This window comes from Aspergillus oryzae, chromosome 2 (genome assembly GCF_000184455.2).
Source record: "Aspergillus oryzae RIB40 DNA, chromosome 2".
NCBI lineage: Eukaryota > Fungi > Ascomycota > Eurotiomycetes > Eurotiales > Aspergillaceae > Aspergillus > Aspergillus oryzae.
The window spans coordinates 5,202,364-5,224,153 of NC_036436.1; the positions used below are offsets into that span (position 1 = coordinate 5,202,364).

Consider the following 21,790-nt stretch of genomic DNA (forward strand, 5'->3'; position numbering starts at 1 on the left):
AATGAAACAAGAGATTGAACAAGGATCTCCCCGACCTCCTTCCGGAAGCTTTCGGGGTCACGGTGCTTCTTCGTCGCAGAAGCGATCAGGTCAGCCAATTCAAACGACACGTCATGGTGTTCATTTAGGACGTCTAAACAGCGCTCAATCAGATTCGACCGGACCTTCTCACGCTCCTTGTCTAAATCTTCGACCGTGGTAACTTCGCGTCGTCTTGCCGATTGTTCCGTTCGCTGCTCAGGAGATGGGTCTGTCAAATGGTTTGATGGCTCCGAAAAATCTCCCGCGCTAGGATTGAGGTTACGGGTGTTACTGCTAGAGGAGTCTTCCCGATCGCTGTCGACTGCACTATGGTCATCGTTAAGAATATGACTCAATGCTCGAGCTAGGAATTCAGAGCCATGTCTGACTTCGGTTTCGACTGGGCCCCCCTGGCCTTGTTCCTGACGAGGCATGTCATCCGATCGGCCAGACGCCTGCGCTATAAGCATTGCAAGTGTCGAACGGTCGAGGAACCGACTCTCGAAAGGCGAGGCGTCTCCAACGACCTGGTCTTCGGAGGTCTCACCACCTGGTGTTCGAACAGACTCGATATCGTTAGGAGGTGGTGGTATTCTCGGAGCAGGTAGTAGCCAGTCTTGTGCCTTGCAGTATTCTTCAGCTGGGGCATACTGATTGTTGCAGCGGTACAGGGCCTCCTTTACAACTTCTAAATCGAAATCTTTTGCCTGCAAAGCGGCTACACGGTCCCTGTTGATAACTAGTTTCCTTCTAGACACCTCAGCCAACGCGGGTGGTAGATTAGAGCGCTGAGCGGCCCCAGTTTCATATTCGCCATCGAGCGATGAGCGCAAGATATCCACCAAGCATTTGATAACGGAACTTGAAGACTGGGTAGCAAAATCAGAATTCCACAAGTCCCGAGCCATTGGCAATATTTCCATCCGAAGGTCAACCAGGAATTGGCCTGGTTGGAAGTAGTCGGCACGGTCACGCTCCCGGTCACTGCTCGTCATGGCCTGGGTTTGGCTAGACTCGACAATGTTCTTACCCGAGGCAAGCTCAGAGAAAAAGCTAAGTATAATCTTGATACCTCCATAAGCAGAAGTGAGTCGAGCTGACACATCCTTCTCAGAGTCAGGCACCGACTCAGGAGGTGTGAGAGTCTTGACCTCACGAACAAAGACGTCGCAGATATCTTTCATGGCTTTCAAACCATGGATGCGTTTGAACGCGAAGAGGACGAGTGTGAGATAATGAGAATGCGGGCGATCTGCAGTAGCTGGATTGAAGTGAGCTTGTCAGTCTTTAATCCAGTCTTATAACAGACAGAGAACATACCTTCAAAAAGCAAATGTGAAAATGAGGAAAGGATAACAATCAGGTAAGCAAATCGGAGCTTGTGATTAGCACTAGTATTAGGGGGCGCGAACTGGAGTTGCTCGAGCACAGCGCCGGCAATGGCCTCAGCCACCGAAGTTGCATTCTGCTTCTGGTACAGATCTATCCGCCGCTTTCCAATAAGGCCGAGGCCCAGATTGTGGAAAAAACCTGTTATTGAGGAAGGCAAGGAGCTAAGAAGGTAGCGAAGCGCTTGGACATTCTTAAAAGCTACGCTACTTTCGGGAGCGTTGGAAGTATCTCCACTAGGTTCCTGAGCGACACCTGGTTGAGCAGGCTCACTCGTAGTCGAACCTTCGCGAGGAGGCGCAGGCACAGCTAAGCTTGTTTCTGCATTCGCGGGTCCCGAAGATTCATTAGGTTTTTCTGAACCCGCGCCCGTTAGTTGCACCTTCGTTGCCTGGTCCCAAGTGTCAGGTATATTCTTCTCTAGTAGAATTTCCTCCCACACACAAGCCGCATGTAAACCCCCAAGTCGTCCGATAAGAGAACAATAACGATCAGCTAGATTAACTTGTGCAAATGCAGAAGTCTGCTGGCTGGGCCGGGTTTGATATAATGGCATGGAGTAAACTTCGCGGAGAAGATCAGTCAAGATAAGTGCAGCTACCATATTCTTAGCGAAGTATGTCCCATTATCTTTTGCGAGTTCCCAAGACTTGTCGCCCTGATCCTTGGACTCTTTCTCAAGAGGTGGCTTGATCAAAGGGGTGAAAAAACCTGATTCCCGGGGTCCCGACAGGCGCCAGAACTCAGATAGTTGTTCCACAATCTGCTCTGCGCGATCAACAAGCCCGGGCAGGACAAGGTGAGGCTTCGTTTCCGCCAACATGTGCACCAAAACAGTGAGCTCCTGGTTAGCGTCAGTGTTATGGAAATCGAATGGGAGACTCTGCAGAGCCGCAATATCCAAAACGAATTCCACGCCGCCACATTCGATAAAGTAGGTGCAATTCGATTGATTTTCGAAGAAAGCACCTAAAAATCGTAATACGGGATAAAGGTAGTCCGTAACAGTGAGGCCCGTAGGATCTACGTCCTTAGGTTCGATATCAGTATTAGAGGTGGGCAGAACATGATCTAAAGCGCCGGTTTTCATGGTGCCACCGTCTGGCAGTGCCCCAGATTTGATCTCTCGAATACCAAGATCCGACGGTGCAAGATCCCCAGCGACTCTCGTGCCACCAATCTTTCGAAACAGGTGATATGCCGGACCGGAAAGGACCGGCTTTCCCTGGGAGTTATCTGTCCACAGCTTAGATCCCATACCATCCGACCAAGCCTTACTCCTGCACAAAAAGCCAACACGCGCGACCATCACAATGACGGCAGCCATGATTGTTGACTTCAGCGCAGGATGATGTCGCACTAACTCATCAAACGTTGTTCCTAGCGAACGTACGAGATTAGGGTCATCTTTCAGGCATTTCACATGCTCGGGATTTTCGAAGATCTCGAAAAAGCTTTCCAGTGCATGGGAAGACTGAAAGAGTTCAAGTCCAGATGAGTTAAGGCAGATAGCCCCAAAAGCCGAGGGAATGCATGATAAAGCTTCCGCTGCAGGCATGATACCTAAGGCTAACTTTGCATCCTTCGACCTTGCCAGCTCATACTCCCGGGTCTTCTGTGGTTCACTACCTGACTGGCTAGTCTCGACCTCGGACGGTCTAGTGGACGATTCCCCTTCAACTTCAGCACCCTCGGTATCAACAGGTAGCTTCTCTTGCGCCTTTATCTCACTGTGTGTGACAGCTTGTAAGAAACTCTTGCTCAAACCAGCCTCAGCAATGACTGCATAACTGGTGGGCTCGTTGTGAATGAAACTGCTAAGGATATTGACTGCATTGCTCCAGACATGAGACCCGAAGACACGGGCGTTCTCAAAGACCAAACGAAGGGATGTCAGCAGTTGAGGCGAGTCAATCAAATTCCGAAGAACCCGATCAAAACCACCGCCGTTATGCTGCATAATATGATTGACAAACCGGAACATCCACCTGAGAGTCTGCTGCTGGAAATACGGGATTTGGTAATCAATTGACGGGGTCTTGTGGTGAGAAGGAATTCCTGCGCCGCGGGATACATTCTCAAAGGAGGTTTTGGTTTCAAAATCGATCAAATCCGAAATTGCTTCAAACCCCTTAGCTGTAGTAAGAGTCCCAAGCGCGTCACGAACCGCGTGGACAAAGGTATCGAGGAATTCCATAATTCGAGAATAAACACGACGAGCTTTCTCAGTTCGGAGATTCAAAACATCGACAAACATTGGAATTAAGCCAGCAGAAACCAAGGTCTCGGGGGTCCTTGTGCTTGAGCCAGGAAGCGTTCGCAGAAGAGCAAGTAAGGCATCCCGCCACTCATCCTGACTACCATCATCCGTCTCCTTGTCTTCTGAGCCTAGTTCATTGACAGCCTTCCGGGTCAGGAACATGAGAACACCATGGTTGACATTAACGCTTAACGCAGCACAGACGTCGATTGCTCGTGCTTTGTGCTTAGCCAAAGAGTCGAGGGCCTGGAGTACCAATGTCTGCACACCTCGGGAAGCGGGAAGATCACCACTTGCGCCTAGATGAACCAGCTCGCCCAGCTGATAAGCCAGCTGCAGACGTTTTGGCTGTTCCATATCGTACTGAAGGATCTTCTGTTGAAAGAGCGACTCGGGATATACGTACGCTAAGTTGGTAATAGCAAGCACCCTAATTGCAAGAATCTGCTCGCGGCTAGAAGGAGATGTCGCCAGCCCCTGAGCCGTCCGAATTCTATGGAGTAGCTCATACTTGGAGTCCTCAGGTAACTCTTCCGCATGCGATGCAACAAGACTATCAGGTGTCGACGAAGAGATCCTTGAGTAAGGGATATCAAGAACCTTTCCACCCCTTGTCGCTTCTTCCAGTTTCCCTGAGGGTGTATTCACAGCAGAGCTAGGAGAATCCTCCATGATCGACGTGCGGCTCAAACGAGGCGTGGGGTGGGTATGACTTCTACGCAGAGGTGTTGGTGTGGTGGGAGCTTGCGTCGGTAGCCCACCATGTACAGTCTCCGATGTCGACTTCGCCTGATCCGAAGTGCCAGACGGATAATAAAGCAGATGTACATGACCCCATTCTTCCCAGCCATCACTTTCGCGCACAAGGGTGACCAGGTCGTTGGCATCGTGCTTGGTCTGGGACTGTTTCTCCTTGCCCTTAACTCCAACAGGAGGAGATACAGGTGTCTTGTTGGATACGGAAGGGCGAGGGAAGGGCGCAGCAATCTTTTGCAGCTTTTCCAGGTCGATGTTAAAGTGGGCTGCCAACAGGCTCTGTTGGAGGTGGGTACTACCCCGCTGGCGAGAATGATATCTTTGTGCCAACGAGAGTGACAAACGAAGGGTGGACTGGAGGAGACAAAGTGACGTGGTATTCAGAAGTTCCCCTAGCCGTTCGCTGCTGCTATACAAGCTGCGATTACCGCACTTATCCAACAGTAATCTAGAAAAGTCGAGAATTGCTTGCAAGAGCTCTCTGTCGCCCTCTACACCATAGCCGAGAGCGGTTAGCTTAACCTCGATATCCTCCGGGCTTAGTTTGTTGCCATCGCTTGCATATGAGTCCACCAGGACATGTCTGCCGAACGGCTTGGTTTGAGGGCCATTATTTAGACCGTATTTTTCATTGGCAGTAGCCAAGATCTCGTCGAAACGGTTCAGGACATTGATCCAATGATATAGATCACCTCTTGGGAAAGGCCATAAGCGAGGAAAGGTGTTGAGATGTGAAGGAAGCTCAGGGACGGGTATAGTTGTAGCACGAGATACGAAATCTGACAAATAAGGGGACTATATTGAAAAGGGAAAAAAATTTCAAGTCAGCTTTAATCCAGCACGGCAAGGCACGTGGAATACTCACGATCGTAGCCTCATGTTTTTGGCTCGCCACCTTCTTAATTCTCCCCATGATGACGTTCAAATCAACAGGTAATCATGAGGGAGCTTGGGATGACTCTAGGAGGATTCCTCCTAGATGAGGGTGGGGAGGTCGTCAAGACCGGGACGCGGAGAACGTTGCGAGGCGCCTTATGACGTTTTGGGTACCTCTTCTGCCTCAACAAAATCAAAGGAGCGAAATGAGACTCCGGGATAGCTGTAACCAAGAATCTCGAGATTTCAAGTAGGTGGAATAGCGATTGTAGAGGTAGAAGCCGACGTCGTCAGTGAGGTTATACCCGGATGGGTTCAAAGGACTGAAAGAATATGATGAGGGACTGAGGTGGGCGTGTTGCGGCTTTCGGTAAGTACGAAGTACCGCTGGGCGTCAGAGGAACAGGGAAACGGTGCAGGTCGTTCGCCCTGTAATATTTGACATCCAGATGAATTTAATAATTATTGAGTGAAAGAACCACACACAGTGAATAAGAGGGGGGTTGGTGAGGGAGAGGACGTGGGCGAGGTTTAGATGGGGTGTGAAAAGAAAGATGAGTAAAGAGTTGGAAGGTTCGTGAAATTATCCCAATAATGGAGCTCTTGTTCAGGTTCTCTCCCGGTTGTGGCTCATTCACCTGGACCAGTGGTAAACTTACAGTCAGAACCGGAGCGGGCCTTCTTCCCCGCCGAGGCAACAAGTCAGCCCTGCACTATTTACAACTTTACTAACTGCTTGGACTAACTACTTTACTGCCTAACTAAACATTTGCATACTTACAATTTTCCGACGGATATACTCTCATCTGAATATGCCAGCAGACAACCTTATTGACTTGACTGGGCCGAGAGTAGCCATTAGTAGTACATTTTCTCATACACTGTATCTATATTCTTTCGGTTCGATCGCAATTGTTTTCGTTCCTGGTATTTTAGGCCATACATAATATATTTTCACGTCACTACCCCTCATCCCACCGGAATCCACTACTATACTACCTCATATTGCATGCATCCTTATGCTGTCATCTTTTCCCTCCTTCTCTTTTCTCCCTACAAGAATTTCAAATGGGACTCAAAAAGCAGTACTCAATTACGAATAAAACTCCCACTTACAGTTAATTCGGCGGTTATAACCTCAACTTATTTTCCGTGGTACCTTACTGTACAAACCAACAATGAGCTAATAACACGGTAAACAGTACAACAGTTTTGTCAACATCACACCCATCATAGGCCCCTACCTCTCCACCTGCGGCAATTCACCATCCCATTGAATCTTCATGCTCGTTGGGAAGGGAGAAAATCCGCTTTGGTTTGGATTCATGTATTTTGCAATTCCACCAGGCCCAGACAGTTTTTTCAGCTGCCCCTGGGGCCCTGGGGCACGGCGCAAATTATCCAAGCGCCCGATGACCTTGAGCATGGTGGTAAGCGCTAGCTTACAAAGCCCAATACCTAAGCACTGATGTGGACCAAAACCAAAATGAGCGTAGAGATCCATATCGCGATCAAGCCTGACCTTTTCAGGCTCTGGGAAACTTGTCGGGTCCATAGAAGCGGAAACCTAGAAAAGTGCAAATAGTAAGTCGTCTGTGCCGCAATACTCCTGTTTTGTTTCCTTTAACAGATATTGGCCTCACTCACCAAGTTGCAGAGAATGTGTTGCCCTGCCTTGAGGTTTAGCTTCTTGCCATTGTCTTCAATGACAGTGGGCTTGGTCACCATCCGAGGCAGTCCCACGGAAGACCGTAACCGGGCGCCTTCCATGAAGCTTCATATAGTTAGTCGAGTCGAGAGCAGGGAAATTGGGGCAGAACTTCATACTATCTTAACAGCAATTCGTCGGTTTCCGGCGTGTCAACCTTCGCCAGCCTCTTGATATCAGGCAAATGGACCGAGCCTTCTTCCGAAAGGTAATAGTCAAGACACTGTGAAAAAAGCTGCGCCTGGTTTGCTACCATGCCCCCAGCAGTTGGCAGAATATGAGTCCATACAATCTCCTCCGCTGGCAGTCCACTGCCCAGGAGGCGTTGGATCATATGGACACCGTATTCGCTGAGCACGTCATGTCGGTGTAAACTACTCACCAGGTTTGCAATGAACCCAGTGTTGTTGACAAGCTCGACATTGGCCATTGCCAACTGCCCAAGCTGCTGCGTCACTTCCCGGGCAGCTTGGTTAAGTTCAAATGAGTTCGCAGGATCCGCATCGTAGAAGATTGAGGTGAAAACAACAGCCATGATTTGGTAGAGCTCGGATTCCGTGAAGATTCCCCGGGGGTTAGATTCAGTTTTCAAGGGCAATGAGAACACATTTGCGCAGAAGTTAACCTGAGCAGGATTTGCAACGTCTCGTACAATGTCAACTTGATTGATCCCAGCAATCTTGTAAGAGTTCCTGTGCAGAAGCTTTAGAGTTATGTCTTCATAGAATGATCTGACTTCATTCTCCCATCTCTTCCGGTACAAAGCAGCTCCCATCATTTTGCGCGATGCGGAATTTGGAGGCCTATCCCCGGACAGCATGAAGTCTCTGCCAAAAGGCTGTTTGCCACGATGCATTAAAAACTCAATCTTTGATCCCCATGTGACCTTGAATGTCTCTTGATCAGACAATATTGACATACAAGCCGAATGAGAGTTAATAAACTCGGGTGGGGGAGTGAGGCCAGGTTTGTCCCAGCTGTATTTCTCAGCAAACCCAAGCTTTGTGAGTATCTTCTTGTTTTCAGATGGAATAACCAAAGGGAAATGTGCGTAGATTGAGTTTCCCTTGAAATGGTTCGGGAATGCCCGCAGCACAAGCTTATAGAATACCTGGCCTTGATCGACTGAATCTTTAGGTTCGATTTCGCTAAAGGCCCAGTTTGTAAGATGTCTTGGAGTGAAATCCACCGTGTAGAAGCGATCGCCCCGAACTAAGGCAACTGCATCGGAGAGAATGGCTCTTGAAATTGTGAAATTGGTACACAAGCCACTTCCAGGGACCACGGCTTCTTTTGTATCTTCGACGATAACACCAGGGTAGATCTCCACATGGTCCGGGTGATCATATAGTCGCTTGAGCTGATCAGATATAACAGGGTCAGGATTGATCTCCTCAAATGTTTTGTAAGGGGTTAGGTTGAAGTAGTTCCGGAACTCGTTCAAGGTCGCCAAATTCCAAGAGCGAGCTTGTTTTATTCCCAACGCTTCGATGCTTTTGAAGATCGTTGGAACGTTAGATGCACCAAATGCGCCCGCACAGTCCTCAACGCTGTCCTCAAAGATTTTTACGAGAGAGTCATCGTCAAATGACCCATCGGGCTTGCGCTGTAGGCCAGCAAATGGACGATCCTCGGGTTGCTCTGGGAGGTCTGCCTCCCACTTTCCGAGACCTCGTACGAATTCCTGCAACGAGACACTGCTTGGGTCCCTTCCAGGAAACATATCTTTGTACAAATCTTCTGTCCACTTCTCGTCACGCTGGGAAATGCAAGAATGCCATCTGTATACGAGATTGAATTCAGCCGAGACTTGGTTACCTGTGGCCTGAGCGGCTGCTTCACCGAGCAATCCATCCTTCATTTCAGCACGAGGATCCAAGCTCCAAAGGCTGTCAGTTCGGTTAACATTCAAGATTGTTCGGACGTAGTCTTTGAGGATTATGTTGACATAGAGGCCGCAGGTTACTAGCCGACCGGTTTGGAACAGGTCGTTATCATATCTTGCGTATGCTTTGGTGTCTGATTCGTCGGGCTTAGTGAACCGGCCGCCTTCGTTTATTGACGCCAGCTGTTCGACGACGTAGTTGTGAAATCGGTTAAACATGATCAAGATTACGCCAATACCCGGGGGGAACCCCAGTACACGCTTGGTGGAGAAACAGTCCGGCTTGAGCTTTCCATCCTTAAAGGTTCTGACGAGATTTTGCTCGTCTTGGTTATTCCCATACAGCGGCGAGAGATCGAGATATGAAGATGTTAAGGAAATCGTGGCATCGTTGCGGTCCGTTTGAAATAGGTCTCGGTGCATGTTAGATATGAATGGACGATGGGTGTTATTGGCCGCTACTCACCATGGATAATAATGGATGCAATGTAGAACAAAATACTAGAAATCTTATTTGGATGTTCCTTGAAATCTTTGCGCACCAAAAGCGAATCGAAGAGTGTTTCTGGATCCGGGAGCGCAGGAGATTGCAATGTCTTTGGTCGAACGGATCTCGCGTAATGAGAGCCGGCAGCGCCGATATGAGGCCACAAAACGTTCTTTTCTGGCATTAGCAAGCACTATACTCCAAGGGGGTAAGGCAGGTTTACATTGCCTGAACCATCTGCTTCTCGATACGAGTATTCGCGGCCAAGGTACCTGCCTTCATTGTTAGACGTGCTCGCACGGCTCATGTCTTATCAAACAACATACGAAACCGGGGGATGTTCCAGATCTTTCCACAGCTGGTTGAGGAAGGCATTTGTTAACTCTTTTCCGACTCGAGAGTTGGAAGGAAGTGCGGACGTGAGCTAGAATGAAAGCTTCTCGTTAATACAAGACGTGACTACCCCTCCCAACGATTGAGGCAACAAACCTGAATCAATCGCTCCATTATATAGTGCTTGTCATTGAGAGGCTCTCCCGTGGCGGCATTTTTGGTGAGTTCCACGATCGTCTTGACATCGCTGAGATCCATACGGCCCAGATCTCTGACAATTCCCGTGCTATTTGACTCCTTCACGTAAGATCCATCCCCTGTTTCGGTGGGCAACGGCCGTAGTGATGCTGACACGACCTTTTCAAGTTGAGAAACAGTCTTTCCTAACCCATTGATCACACCACCACTCTCGCTCTCTGCCATCTTGAAGAAGAGTATAGAGAACTATCCACTGCCGTTGAAGCAACAGAAACCAGAAGAAATGGTCAATATATATTAACTGCTATCGAATATCAGTGCTGATGATCTTAGAAACAACGGTGGCTCCTTTCCCTCCAATATCTTCTTTCATAAGCAAAGGAAGAAGAGATAACCATAAGGTCGTCGTAGAGATTGAGCAAAGCCAGGAGAGCAATAGAGAAAGATTTCCATGGCACGAGGGGCACATAGTCACCCACCTATATCAAACACCCAAGCAAGCGATCGCCCGGAGCTTCGAAGGACCTAAGAAATAAGACGAGCGTGACGCTGGTGGTTACCGATTTTATAAAAATACAAAGAAGCAGCTACCGAAGTCACAGAAGGGAAAAAGTGATTCTACTCATGAACCGTGGAATTGGAACGTAAGACAGGAGAGATGAATAAAAAGAGAAGGAAAAGTTTCCTGTAACCGGATGGATTTTATATGGACAGGACCATAACGGCCTAGCTCTCCTTGAAGGATTACGGTGCGGCTGAAGAAATAGAATCAGCTCAGGATGGTCAGCTCCGATGTGATTTGGATTAGAAAGCATACAACCAACTGTTCGTCGTTTCTCCTCCCTTGACAAGGAGAGCCCCACTGGCGAGTGTGCCAGTTGAGACCGCGTTGATTTGATTCGCGCACGGAGTATACGAGTCGACGGCTGAGGAAGACTAATAATAATACGACGTTGCCATCCATGGCGGAGGAAAACCCACGCAGTCCGTGGGGAATTCTAGGCCGGAACTAAAGAGAAAAGCTACCTTGGAGCCCGAAAAGCCCCCCCAGTATCCAAGGATCACCCTGAACGGCTCTGTCTGCTAACTATTGGATCAAATCGGTTTGTGGGACTGGGAGGCCCGATCTGCGACTGGGGGGTACAGCAAGGTGGCGTAAAAACGCAACCGGAAATTTTGTCTGTGGTCTCATTCATATTTATTGTTCCAGGTGATTGATGGTTCGTCGGGATTGCCGATTCTCGCGGGTTGGCCAATTGTAACCTGAGAAGACAGGATCATGATATCTACACTCCCCTTCTTTGCATGTTGCAGACGTCGTCATGGCTGACACAAACATTATTTTTCTTAGCCTCGCATTAAACGAGGCTAGTCATGTGACACCGATCATGGCTGGCTGAGCTGACGGGACTAAAAGGACACTATCGTTGTAGCCCGTCTGCTTACGGCGTTGCGGCGTATGCAACAAGAGCTGAACATTAAGTGATAGTCATAAGGAATTAGAAGATACGCCATAAATACACGGGATACCTCGGAAGAAAGCCTTCAATGGGTAAGCTTGCGTATTATTGCTTTTGTCGCTTGGTCTACTAGTCGTCAATGCATTGTATAGAGTATTCCGGTGATATTACTACTAGTACTCGGAGTAGCATATTCATACCTACATGTCCCTGATCTGCAAGACGTTTCCTTCCGCCTCATATGACTCGAGTCTTCGAAGCATTTTCTCCATCGCCTGACGTGCCATCACTTTGTCCTGACTCGGACTCTTCAGAGCTCCTGGAAAGTTCAGGTGGTTGTTTCTTGGCGTCGCCCCACCTTCAAAGCTCTCAACTTTAATTTCCGTCCTCAACATTTACAGAATTCGAACTGTTGATATCACGTGATAACTGTCGAGCCGAGGTCAAGATGGACCTATCACCAAATCGGGTCTTGGTGTTCTTTCCCCCTCGAAATATTTGATATTGGTCGTCGCCTAAACAGCATTCAGTTGTCTACTTGCGAGCTTGGTCATTAAATCCGGTTATCTGGACGGCACATCTAAGATTCCAATTATGGCGCCAGCAAGTATTACATTAATTGTTGAGCCCCGGGGTATGTATGCCTCCTGCACAGGCTGCCAGCCATTAATACAAATCCTATATGCCTGTTATCTCCCTATAAATACTTACCCTATACTAGGTAAACCGATCAAGAAACTCCCTAAGGAAATTCAGATCAACCCCAATGCCCCCGCCCAGGACATCTATGCGGCGCTCGCGGCGGCCTCCGGCTCTTCCATCCATCGCCTGAGAATTACCAAAGGAAGCGACCGCAGTGTAGTACCCAATTCGAAAGAGACCAAAGTCGATGATACCGGTCTGAAGGAGAGAAGTGTTGTCCATGTCAAGGACCTTGGTGTGTGAAAGCACAGCTTCTGATCGTTATGTATAACAAGCTAACACACAATCTCCAGGTCCCCAAATTGGTTGGCGCACCGTATTCATCATTGAATATTTCGGCCCTCTGGTCATCCCTGCTCTGTTCCTCTACCCTCTTCGTCCATACATCTATTACAACTTCGACAAGCCGCTTCCTGAACCATCCTACCTTCAGCAACTGGTCTGTGCATTACTGTCCATCCATTTCCTGAAGCGAGAATTCGAGACTATCTTCATCCACCGCTTCAGCAATGCTACGATGCCAGCACGCAATATCTTTAAGAATAGCGCACACTATTGGGTCCTGGCTGGCTTGAACATCGCCTATTGGGTTTTCCGCCCCGACGCTTCTGCAGTCAACGAACCGAACCCTGCTCTCCTCTACGCTGGTCTCGGCCTCTTTGTTTTTGGTGAACTGGCCAACTTGAACTCGCATTTGGTGCTACGTGGCCTGCGCCGTCCGGGTACCACAGACAGGGGTATTCCCTCAGGATTTGGATTTAGCCTTGTCACCTGTCCGAACTACCTATTCGAGATCATGGCTTGGGTCGGTGTCTATCTCGTTAGCGGTCTCAGCTGGAGCGTGCTGTTCTTCATCACCGTCGGCGGTGCGCAGATGGCCGCGTGGGCTAAGAAGAAGGAACGCCGTTACCGCAAGGAGTTCGGTGACAAGTACAAGCGCAAGAGCTTCGTTATGATTCCTGGTCTTATTTAGATTTGGCCAGAAGAACTCAAATCACTTACTTTTGTGGTGAGGTACAGCTAGCCCTTGCCACGTTGCCCCCTAACCACTCTATACCTGGTCACTCTCAGGTACATTGTTTAAAATAGAGCCGTCGGAACAGTAGTCCATGGCAGGGGACATGTGTTTCTGCTAACATGACAAGAAACCACTCAAAAACTAATCATGACCGGTAGCATGAACTGTGGAGTCAGCCCATAAGTTCCGATTGTACGTTTGCTCAAGATACTTCTTTCCAAAATCTCAGAAATAATAATTTAGTATTCATTACATTAAACATCAAAAAGCTAGCAAATGAGAAACGCTGTACATGGAAAAAGGTGCCTCCAGCTCCACAACACCAGCCTAAGATAAGTCGCAGGGATCCACCCAGAACAAAAACTTCTGGAGCAGTCCGCGTGTCCTGCCTCATTCAATGAAACTTAATGCTGAGGCGTATAAGGCAATCAATCATTTTTGAGTTTTTTGCTCCATAGACGGTAATATGGCTCCATCTCTTTCTCGCAATTCCGCTTCGTATCCGTGTCACATCCAAAGAAGCGAATGACCAAGTCACCGTCCTTATAGTTTCCATCCGCGCCTGCGCCCGACGAGTCCTTGCTGTATGCGTTGATTGTCCGCTGAGGAACCAAAGCTAGTTTGGCTAGAATCGTCGGGTGCCACTGGAGAATATGATCCTGGAAAAGTGACTGCCGTTAGCGTCTGTGTTACAAACGGTCGTAGAACAAAGCGACCCGATACGAAGCTAGGATAACTCTTACCAAAGCATGTGCCTCGGCCTTGGCGAAGTTGTAGCTGCGGTACAAAGGATCGAACCATATGTCGAGGAATGTCCGCGCAAACTCTCCCTGCTTGATGACGAAGCTTCCGGAGCTAAGACTCTCGCTATCTGTGCTCAGAATGAGGTCTACATCCTGGGGCTGTAGATGCGAAAAGGTCTTGATTATGCTATCCGGCGGGACGACAGGAACGTCCTTCAGCATCAACGAGTCTAGACGACTCTTTTCGAGGAGATGCGACTCCAGTGACTTGCTCGGGTTCATGATCAGCGCATTCGCGTCGAGGTAGAAGAAGTGCTTCGAGTACGGATGGGTAGCCATCGCATGTCGAACGGCTGGGACGACGCCCCAGCTTCGCGGGGCGCTCTCCAGTGTAGTTTCGTAATCGGACAGGTTGGCAAAGAAGTTCGTATAACCTTGAGCAACGCAGGTACTGTAAGTAAGTATCACCGACCGGGGCGTTGTGTGTTCACGTACCATGTTGCTTGGCGTATTCTTCTCTGTTCTTGGTGATCTTTTGAATGTAGTCGGCGCTCCAGCGGGCACGGTCTAGAACAGTCACGATGACAAGACTTGAAGTCCCGGCTGGTGCTGCAGGAGTTCCTGTACTCGAGTAAAATAGTTGCGATAATAAGAAATAAATCACCGCCAGTGCGAATACTAATATCGCAACAGCTTTAAGTTGTTTTCTGCGTTGTAACGACAGCCGGGAAGAGCGGCTGTATAGAGGAGCATTGACGTTCCTCCGAGGTGGTAGAGCGAACTGCATGGCTGAACAATTTGCCCCCAGCTGTGGTTTGCCGGGTAACAGAGAGTACACTTGAACAAAACTATCGATCAGTGCATTCTAGTAGGAAGTACACCCTGGGCTGAGTGGAAATGTAGTTTGCAGCGTTGCAGTACTTCTGGAACGGTCTTATCTAGTATCTGCCGCATCCGGAAATTAAATGCGGATCATAAACGGCCCGACATATTATCCAAGACATTCCTGAGGTAATTTCATAGTTGGTTGTTGGTTGTATTGGCGGTTAAATAGTGTATTGATTTATGTCTTGCAGAGGAGTGTCGAGATCCTATGCACCTGGCGTGAAAGGTCATAGCAGTGATAGCATAACTATCCCTCCTATACACCATCCAGGATATTTCTAAAGAACTATTTATATTTAACCCAAAGTAGCATTGACAACGTATAAGTACACTGAAGAGCTAATCATGCAAATTCAAGGAAATAAATGCAACAACTGAGAGGTAGTTGTATGCTGGCATCCGCCGTCCCTCTCAATTATCAATACCGGGAAGTGGTATATGAGGCACTGCCGACCATGACCAAAATAATAATACAGACGCCCATCCATTGATCACCGCAAATCAGAACAAATCAACTGTCCAAAGTGCTTCTCCAGAAGCCTTTGTTCCTCCCTCTTTAATACTGCTTCTCGTTGTAAGTTGGCTTCGTGATTTCCTTGATGTTGGTCAGATCCTCCGCCTGTGCCTTGATTTCGGCTTCCTTCTGCGCCACCCACTCCTCGAATGATGGCGGCTCGGGAAGTCCTAAGCGCTTCCGTTCTTGTCGGAATTGCTCCTGGATCTTCGGGGTCTGCATGACCTTCCACCTCAACTGCCATCCAAACACTCCAAGTTCCTTGACCCGCCCCGGCCGGTCGTCAAGAAGGTAGTTGTCGAGTCCACCAGACTTCCGGATCGTCCTCAGAGCCTTACGTGTGACCTTGATGAACAGCCACTCATCAAGCGCTTCGCTGTAGATCTTCTTTCGGCGGACATTTGGCTTCCAGAAGCGTCGGGTTTTCCCCTCATTCCGACCTTTGGAGATCTTGTTTCCGAATTGGATCATAACGCCTCCATAGAGACCGCTGTTCGACTGCTTGTAGACATGGTTGGGGCCGTAAGGGTAAGGAGGAATGTAATCAGGCAGCTGTTTCGTCTTCTGCGAGGCCAATGTCGTGGAAAAGGATCTTTTGGAGGCGGTTAACGAAAGGTTGCGAAAAGCCGTAGAGAGGGAGAACGGAACGGACAAAGCCGAACGAGGCTGTAAACCCGCCATTGTCTTGATCAAAAGGTCGATATCGTATCGACCATGACAGGGAAAGACAGTCGAGAGTAAGTGAACGGCGTCGACGGACACGACGGGTATTCCGATAAATATGGAGGGCCGGAGTAGTCGTTGACTACCTTAGTGAGGTGAAAGAATTTGGGAGTTGGCTTCACCGCCTTAGCAACGGACGGCTATCATTGAGCGGTCCCTTAAGCTGCGCTTTGAATTTCGGCCAGAAGCATCCATCGCTATCGTCCTTGCTCCAGTTTTCTCTGTTGGCTCATCAATTACGTCTCTTCTCGATAATAATTATTGACGTTTCAATATCTGATCGTTCCGACCATAAATATACTTAATAAATCGTGACTTCTGAGTGAGGTCGCAACCCTTTCACCATGGTCCAGATCAGCGAAGTGAAGGGCAATTCGCGCGAGAATAGGACCGCCGCGCACACGCATATCAAGGGTCTCGGATTACGTTCTGATGGCACTGCAGAGGCTTCCAGTGATGGATTTGTTGGCCAAACTACCGCCCGTGAGGTGCGCGATGCTCTTCCCCTCCGACCACGTTATTCGACGATTCCGATACTAACTAGCTCTCCTCAATAGGCATGCGGTGTTGTCGTCGATTTGATCAAAGCGAAGAAGATGGCTGGGCGTGCTGTTCTACTTGCCGGTGGACCGGGAACTGGAAAGACAGCGCTCGCCCTTGCCGTATCACAGGAGCTGGGAACCAAGGTCCCATTTTGTCCGATCGTTGGCAGTGAAGTCTACTCTGCTGAAGTTAAGAAAACGGAGGCACTTATGGAGAACTTCCGGAGAGCGATTGGTGCGCAGCGCTTTTTTCTTAAGAAATTGAAAGGGTCAGGGTTAACACGCTATCAGGTCTCCGTGTCCGTGAAACGAAAGAAGTGTACGAAGGCGAAGTCACCGAGCTTACGCCTGAGGAAACTGAAAATCCATTGGGAGGCTATGGACGCACAATCAGTCACTTGATTATTGGATTGAAGTCTGCAAAGGGAACCAAGAAGCTGCGCCTTGATCCCAGCATTTATGAGGCTATTCAAAAAGAACGAGTCACTGTTGGAGATGTCATCTACATCGAAGCGAACACTGGTGCTTGTAAGAGAGTTGGCCGATCCGATGCCTATGCGACCGAGTTCGACCTTGAAGCAGAAGAATACGTTCCTGTACCCAAGGGAGAGGTTCACAAGAAGAAGGAAATCGTACAGGACGTGACGCTACATGACCTGGACATGGCCAACGCTCGGCCACAAGGTGGACAGGACGTTATGAGCATGATGGGACAACTGATGAAGCCCAAGAAGACCGAGATCACGGATAAGCTACGTCAGGAGATCGACAAGGTTGTTAGCCGGTATATCGACCAAGGAGTTGCTGAACTGGTTCCTGGTGTCCTCTTTATTGATGAGGTATGTGACTTATCATGACTGCATTTCCGCCCTACGCTTCTAACATTCCCATTCTAGGTCCACATGTTGGATATTGAATGTTTCACCTATCTCAACCGGGCACTTGAATCCTCAATCTCCCCCATTGTTATCCTCGCCTCCAACCGCGGCCACACTGTCATCCGCGGCACCGACGACATCAGCGCCGCACACGGCATTCCCTCTGACCTCCTCGCTCGCCTCCTCATCATCCCCACCCACCCTTACTCTTCCGACGAGATCAAGACCATCATTCGCCTTCGCGCCAAGACAGAAGGTCTCAACATTACCGATCCCGCCCTCGACAAGATCTCCGAGCACGGCAGCAACGTCAGCCTGCGGTACGCACTGCAATTACTGACCCCAGCTAGCATCCTTGCCCGGGTCAACGGACGGCCAGGAGGCATCGAGGAGGCCGACGTGGCCGAATGCGAAGACCTCTTCCTTGATGCCAAGAGAAGCGCGACGATTGTAAGCCAGGATAGCGATAAGTTCCTTTAGAGGCCGTTTTGTGGAAATGAAGAAGACCTTTCTTGATCTAATACTTTTGACTGGGAAAAGAGCACAAGAATAAAAGAATGAAAAAAAGAGCAATATGTATACCATGTCTGATGTACCTTGTACTGGCCAGGCGAATGATCCATCATAGTCATTTAACGTTAATGTCAACTAGTCTCATGTTTTCATTGATCTCATTTCTGCTATAGAATCCAGTTCTATAAAGGCTATCTATTATCAAACTGGCCGACTAAGACTTACGCATCTTATCCCCGCCCAACATCCACTTAAACATAGTCTCAACCCTCGAGACAGGGAACCCAAGCGCCCCCAATAAGATCCACGAGATCTGGAAAACCAGAGCATAGACCCGAGCCAGACAAAGTGCTGTCCGGACAAGATGGTCCTTGAAACCTAGCTCTATAGACGGTGATTTGGAGGAACACAAGGGGTCAGGGTGGTATTGAACCTCAAAAGGTACCTGAGCACCAAAATGCTCGATAGCAATCTCGAGACCAGCAGTAACCGCATCTTCAAGAAACCCACGTCCGGTCCAGCGGAATCCGTAGCTTAATCCCCTCTTGTTCTGGATCAAAGGAAGCCGGCTTTGAGCTTGGAGAGTTGCGGTGCTAAGTTCGAGGTCGGTGTATTCCCATATGCTGTGTGCAAAGCGGGGATGTGGCGGCGTAAATGGGTTCAGGGTGATGTATAACCGATCGAAGAGACAGGTCGGGATGTCTTGGAGGGAGCTTACGTTGTATGTGAGGCTGGATTTGCGGGGTGCCCAGGCTGAGGGTTCATGCTGGGTGTAGTCGGTGGGGTCTAGGGTGTAGTTACTGGGAGGCCAAGATCCGTTGGTGCTGGGTGCCAGCTGGTTTGAAATGTGTAAGTGGTTGTTCAGTCGTGTTGTTTATGATAGAGGGTTGTGGTTTACTTACAAAAGGGTCTGAGTGTAAGACGGCGATATTGTTGGTTGTTTTGAGCCCCTGGATGATTTCCGTTTCTTTGGTGTCTATATTGGAACCTAGTACCTTGAGGATCTCGTCGTTGTCCACGGCGAAGATTATATGATCGAAGTGTAATTCTCTACCATCCGCTGTGAAAAGGCTATACTGCTTTTTACCCATGCGGACTATCTCCCGGACGCTGGTATTGAGGTGCACATTTTCAGGGGAGAATCCCCTGGCCATGGCTTGAACAACATGGCTTGTTCCACCGTCGATACGCCGAAAATCTGGCGTAGTTCGCCGTGTGCCAAAGAGTTGATGGTCGCATAAGCTGCGAATGAGGGTCTTCACAGGAAATTGTGGAAGTAGCCGTCCAACATTCGTCCCCCATAGGGTTGAAAACAAAGGCGCCAGATACTGGTCGCAAAGACTTTTTGAATACCTTTCCTTTGAGAGAAATTCATGTGTGCTGAGCGACTGCTGAACGTTAGTTTTGTCATGGGATCGACGCTTCTCTATCAATACATCCATGGCCAAATAATTGAACCATATGATGTCGAGCAACAAACGAATGGTTCCTAAGTTGCACAACATCCATGGGTGTAGGAGAAGCGTATTTAGAACGCTACCACACCAGTCATAAGTGTCTATACCGTTTGACACACCAAAACTAAATGGTACGGCGGATGTGCTTATTCCTAGGAAGCGGAGCAGAGATACGAGATTGGCTAGACACAGATGTTAGCCCTGAACTGCCTTTCTGGTATAACCAAACTGACGAGAAGCCTCGGCATTGAAGGATGGCGATTCTGTGTTCACATCGACTTCTTTCCCATTATGTTCTAATGGTAGGGACTTGATACGCCCGCCCAAGCTTGCCGAAGCCTCAAATAGGTGGACATCATGCGCCGAATGTTGCAATGCCCAGAAGCAAGTGGTTCCAGTGCAGCCGCCGCCAACAATAGCGACTCGTTCGGAGTGAGGAAGCGGCATGGGACAGAAATTCTTCAGAAAAATAGCCTCCCATCTGACTGAAAAAGTCAATACTAGCAGGTGAAAGGCGGACGCAGCCTTCTATACGAAGTGCAACAGTTGGTGCACGCGTTGGAGAGGGAGTGGATGAAACAGTAGATAGATCTATACTACTCGCCCCCAGTCAGACCTCGGCTCATACTTTCCGGGGGTGGCGAGAATCAGGGTGATATTTAACTATGACCAAAGGATTAGCTCAGGAGGAAACGAGAGAATGCCAACATAATGCGGTTACGGGCTCCTCAAGACAGGTTCTCCAGTCTACTTGGGCGTGATCATATCAGATGACAGGGCGCTTAATCATGGGTGAACCAGCGGCAAATTGGCTTTTAAAGGGGATTAATATCGCATTACGACACTGGTCATTGGCCAGGTTCCAATATTAAGGGGGTTATTTTACGGGGTTAATTTGCATACTCCACAAGCTCCAGTTGTATCAGGGGCACACGATAGTCGGGTGGCTGGCTCATATCTGCACGCATATCAGATTCCGTTGATTGTGAGGACATCACACTATGGAAAAGCCGACAACTGACGTATGGGAAACTCGCTGGTTATTCAAAAAGTATTCCAAAAAGATCCGCCAATCATTTTATAGTTATTCTTAGTATACTAGTACCTACTACTAGTATTACATGGTAAGAATGAACTAATGAATGATTTAATCCTCAAAAATGGAAACCTCAACCTCGGCCGCGCATCACGTGTGGGTCGGGGTTCCTGTCCCGGACAATCATTAGCATCCTATCGTCATTCTGCCTACTCCGTACTCCGTATCTTCCCCCTCATTCAACACCAGACATTCACAGCTTTTCGGTCGTTTTTGTGTGTCTTTTATTTTGTGCAGCACTGACCATTCCCTACATCATTAGAAAAAGAGGAAAGAGAGTGTGTGTCTACCTACTTTGTTCGTTCTGACCGAGCGAAAGTGCCACCAGCCACCGCAAGATAAGGTGGTCCCAGGAATCCGCCTGCCTATCAGCGACTATTGAGCGCTTTAAAAACCCAATTTAGATCAACGCCGCAACTTACACAATCTTCCTCTTTCTTATCTAGATCACATCTCATCATCATGTCAAATCCGTTGGATACCGATGCCGGCTCAGAGCTCTTCAGTAGTTATGAGGCCGAGCTAAAGCTGATACAGGCCGATCTGAACCAGACATTGGACCAGATCGCCGAATCGAGCGGAGAGCAACGGAAATCCACAATTAGGAAAGCGGAACAGGTTCTAGATGAAGCTACTGAACTGGTTGGTTGCCTACCTCGCAATACTCGGTGAACTCTCATTGACAAGGTCGGTCATTTGCAGTTGGACCAGATGCGCATGGAGAAGCAGAACATCCCCTCGGCGGCGCGGTCAAAAGTCAACGCACGATTCCGCAACTATGCCACGGATCTTGATGAGTCGAAACGCAAACTGAAATCTCTTTCCGACGACCGAAAAGCGCTCTTTGGCGATCGCTACACCGACGACCCGCAGGATGTACACCTGGAGCAGAGGCAGCAGCTTCTGTCCGGCACGGACCGCCTGGAGCGCAGCTCTGCCAGACTCCAAGAAAGCCAGCGGATTGCTTTAGAGACGGAAGATATCGGCCGCAACACGCTAGCAGATCTGAACACGCAGCGGGAAACCATTATGAATACCCGGAGCAATCTGCAGCAAAGCGAAGGATATGTTGATACCAGTATCAAAACGTTAAGGGGCATGGCCCGTAGGTACTGACTCCTTGGACTCCTACTCTTTTACTTTCTAACTCATAATTGCTAACATTTCCTCGTTTTGCGCAGGATGGCTACGAATCGGATAATCACTATTGCGATCATAACCGTTTTGGTTCTTCTGATTATTGCCGTTATCTACAGCAAGTTCCATTAAGCGTTAGGGCTAGCAGGCGTTGTACGGGAGTTCTGCGTTTGTCTTTTTCATATTACGACATGGTGTCTGCTGTAGCA

General features: G+C 48.8%; 9 protein-coding genes across 9 annotated transcripts; 3 read left to right on the forward strand and 6 right to left on the reverse strand.

The window, feature by feature from the left end:
* Positions 1-564: 564 nt before the first annotated feature.
* AO090003001136 (uncharacterized protein) lies at positions 565-5,305 on the reverse strand (the record flags this gene model as incomplete). The annotated part of the gene is made up of 4 exons (XM_023235194.1): positions 565-571; positions 673-1,282; positions 1,342-4,874; positions 5,292-5,305. The coding sequence occupies 4 exons, from the start codon at positions 5,303-5,305 to the stop codon at positions 565-567; spliced, it is 4,164 nt and encodes a 1,387-aa protein (XP_023090234.1).
* A 1,237-nt stretch (positions 5,306-6,542) lies between these two features.
* On the reverse strand, positions 6,543-7,072 carry AO090003001137 (uncharacterized protein; the record flags this gene model as incomplete). Its single annotated transcript, XM_023235195.1, has 2 exons — positions 6,543-6,869; positions 6,950-7,072. 2 exons carry the CDS (start codon positions 7,070-7,072, stop codon positions 6,543-6,545), a joined length of 450 nt encoding a protein of 149 aa, XP_023090235.1.
* Positions 7,073-7,128: 56 nt separating this feature from the next.
* AO090003001138 (peroxidase/cytochrome P450 family protein) lies at positions 7,129-10,138 on the reverse strand (the record flags this gene model as incomplete). The annotated part of the gene is made up of 5 exons (XM_001820179.3): positions 7,129-9,308; positions 9,362-9,554; positions 9,606-9,654; positions 9,709-9,806; positions 9,872-10,138. The coding sequence occupies 5 exons, from the start codon at positions 10,136-10,138 to the stop codon at positions 7,129-7,131; spliced, it is 2,787 nt and encodes a 928-aa protein (XP_001820231.3).
* Positions 10,139-11,967: 1,829 nt separating this feature from the next.
* Positions 11,968-13,048, forward strand: AO090003001139 (trans-2-enoyl-CoA reductase (NADPH) TSC13; the record flags this gene model as incomplete). The annotated part of the gene is made up of 3 exons (XM_001820180.1): positions 11,968-12,007; positions 12,095-12,310; positions 12,369-13,048. The coding sequence occupies 3 exons, from the start codon at positions 11,968-11,970 to the stop codon at positions 13,046-13,048; spliced, it is 936 nt and encodes a 311-aa protein (XP_001820232.1).
* A 473-nt stretch (positions 13,049-13,521) lies between these two features.
* Positions 13,522-14,623, reverse strand: AO090003001140 (putative alpha-1,6-mannosyltransferase subunit; the record flags this gene model as incomplete). Its single annotated transcript, XM_001820181.3, has 3 exons — positions 13,522-13,752; positions 13,837-14,270; positions 14,332-14,623. The coding sequence occupies 3 exons, from the start codon at positions 14,621-14,623 to the stop codon at positions 13,522-13,524; spliced, it is 957 nt and encodes a 318-aa protein (XP_001820233.1).
* A 654-nt stretch (positions 14,624-15,277) lies between these two features.
* AO090003001141 (mitochondrial 54S ribosomal protein bL28m) lies at positions 15,278-15,916 on the reverse strand (the record flags this gene model as incomplete). Its single annotated transcript, XM_001820182.3, has 1 exon — positions 15,278-15,916. One exon carries the CDS (start codon positions 15,914-15,916, stop codon positions 15,278-15,280), a length of 639 nt encoding a protein of 212 aa, XP_001820234.1.
* Positions 15,917-16,302: 386 nt separating this feature from the next.
* On the forward strand, positions 16,303-17,858 carry rvb1 (RuvB family ATP-dependent DNA helicase pontin; the record flags this gene model as incomplete). The annotated part of the gene is made up of 4 exons (XM_001820183.3): positions 16,303-16,446; positions 16,516-16,735; positions 16,792-17,339; positions 17,397-17,858. 4 exons carry the CDS (start codon positions 16,303-16,305, stop codon positions 17,856-17,858), a joined length of 1,374 nt encoding a protein of 457 aa, XP_001820235.1.
* Positions 17,859-18,006: 148 nt separating this feature from the next.
* AO090003001143 (uncharacterized protein) lies at positions 18,007-19,333 on the reverse strand (the record flags this gene model as incomplete). Its single annotated transcript, XM_023235197.1, has 3 exons — positions 18,007-18,026; positions 18,117-18,726; positions 18,794-19,333. 3 exons carry the CDS (start codon positions 19,331-19,333, stop codon positions 18,007-18,009), a joined length of 1,170 nt encoding a protein of 389 aa, XP_023090236.1.
* A 1,573-nt stretch (positions 19,334-20,906) lies between these two features.
* Positions 20,907-21,713, forward strand: AO090003001144 (v-SNARE protein VTI1; the record flags this gene model as incomplete). Its single annotated transcript, XM_001820185.3, has 3 exons — positions 20,907-21,086; positions 21,147-21,553; positions 21,626-21,713. 3 exons carry the CDS (start codon positions 20,907-20,909, stop codon positions 21,711-21,713), a joined length of 675 nt encoding a protein of 224 aa, XP_001820237.1.
* Positions 21,714-21,790: the final 77 nt, after the last annotated feature.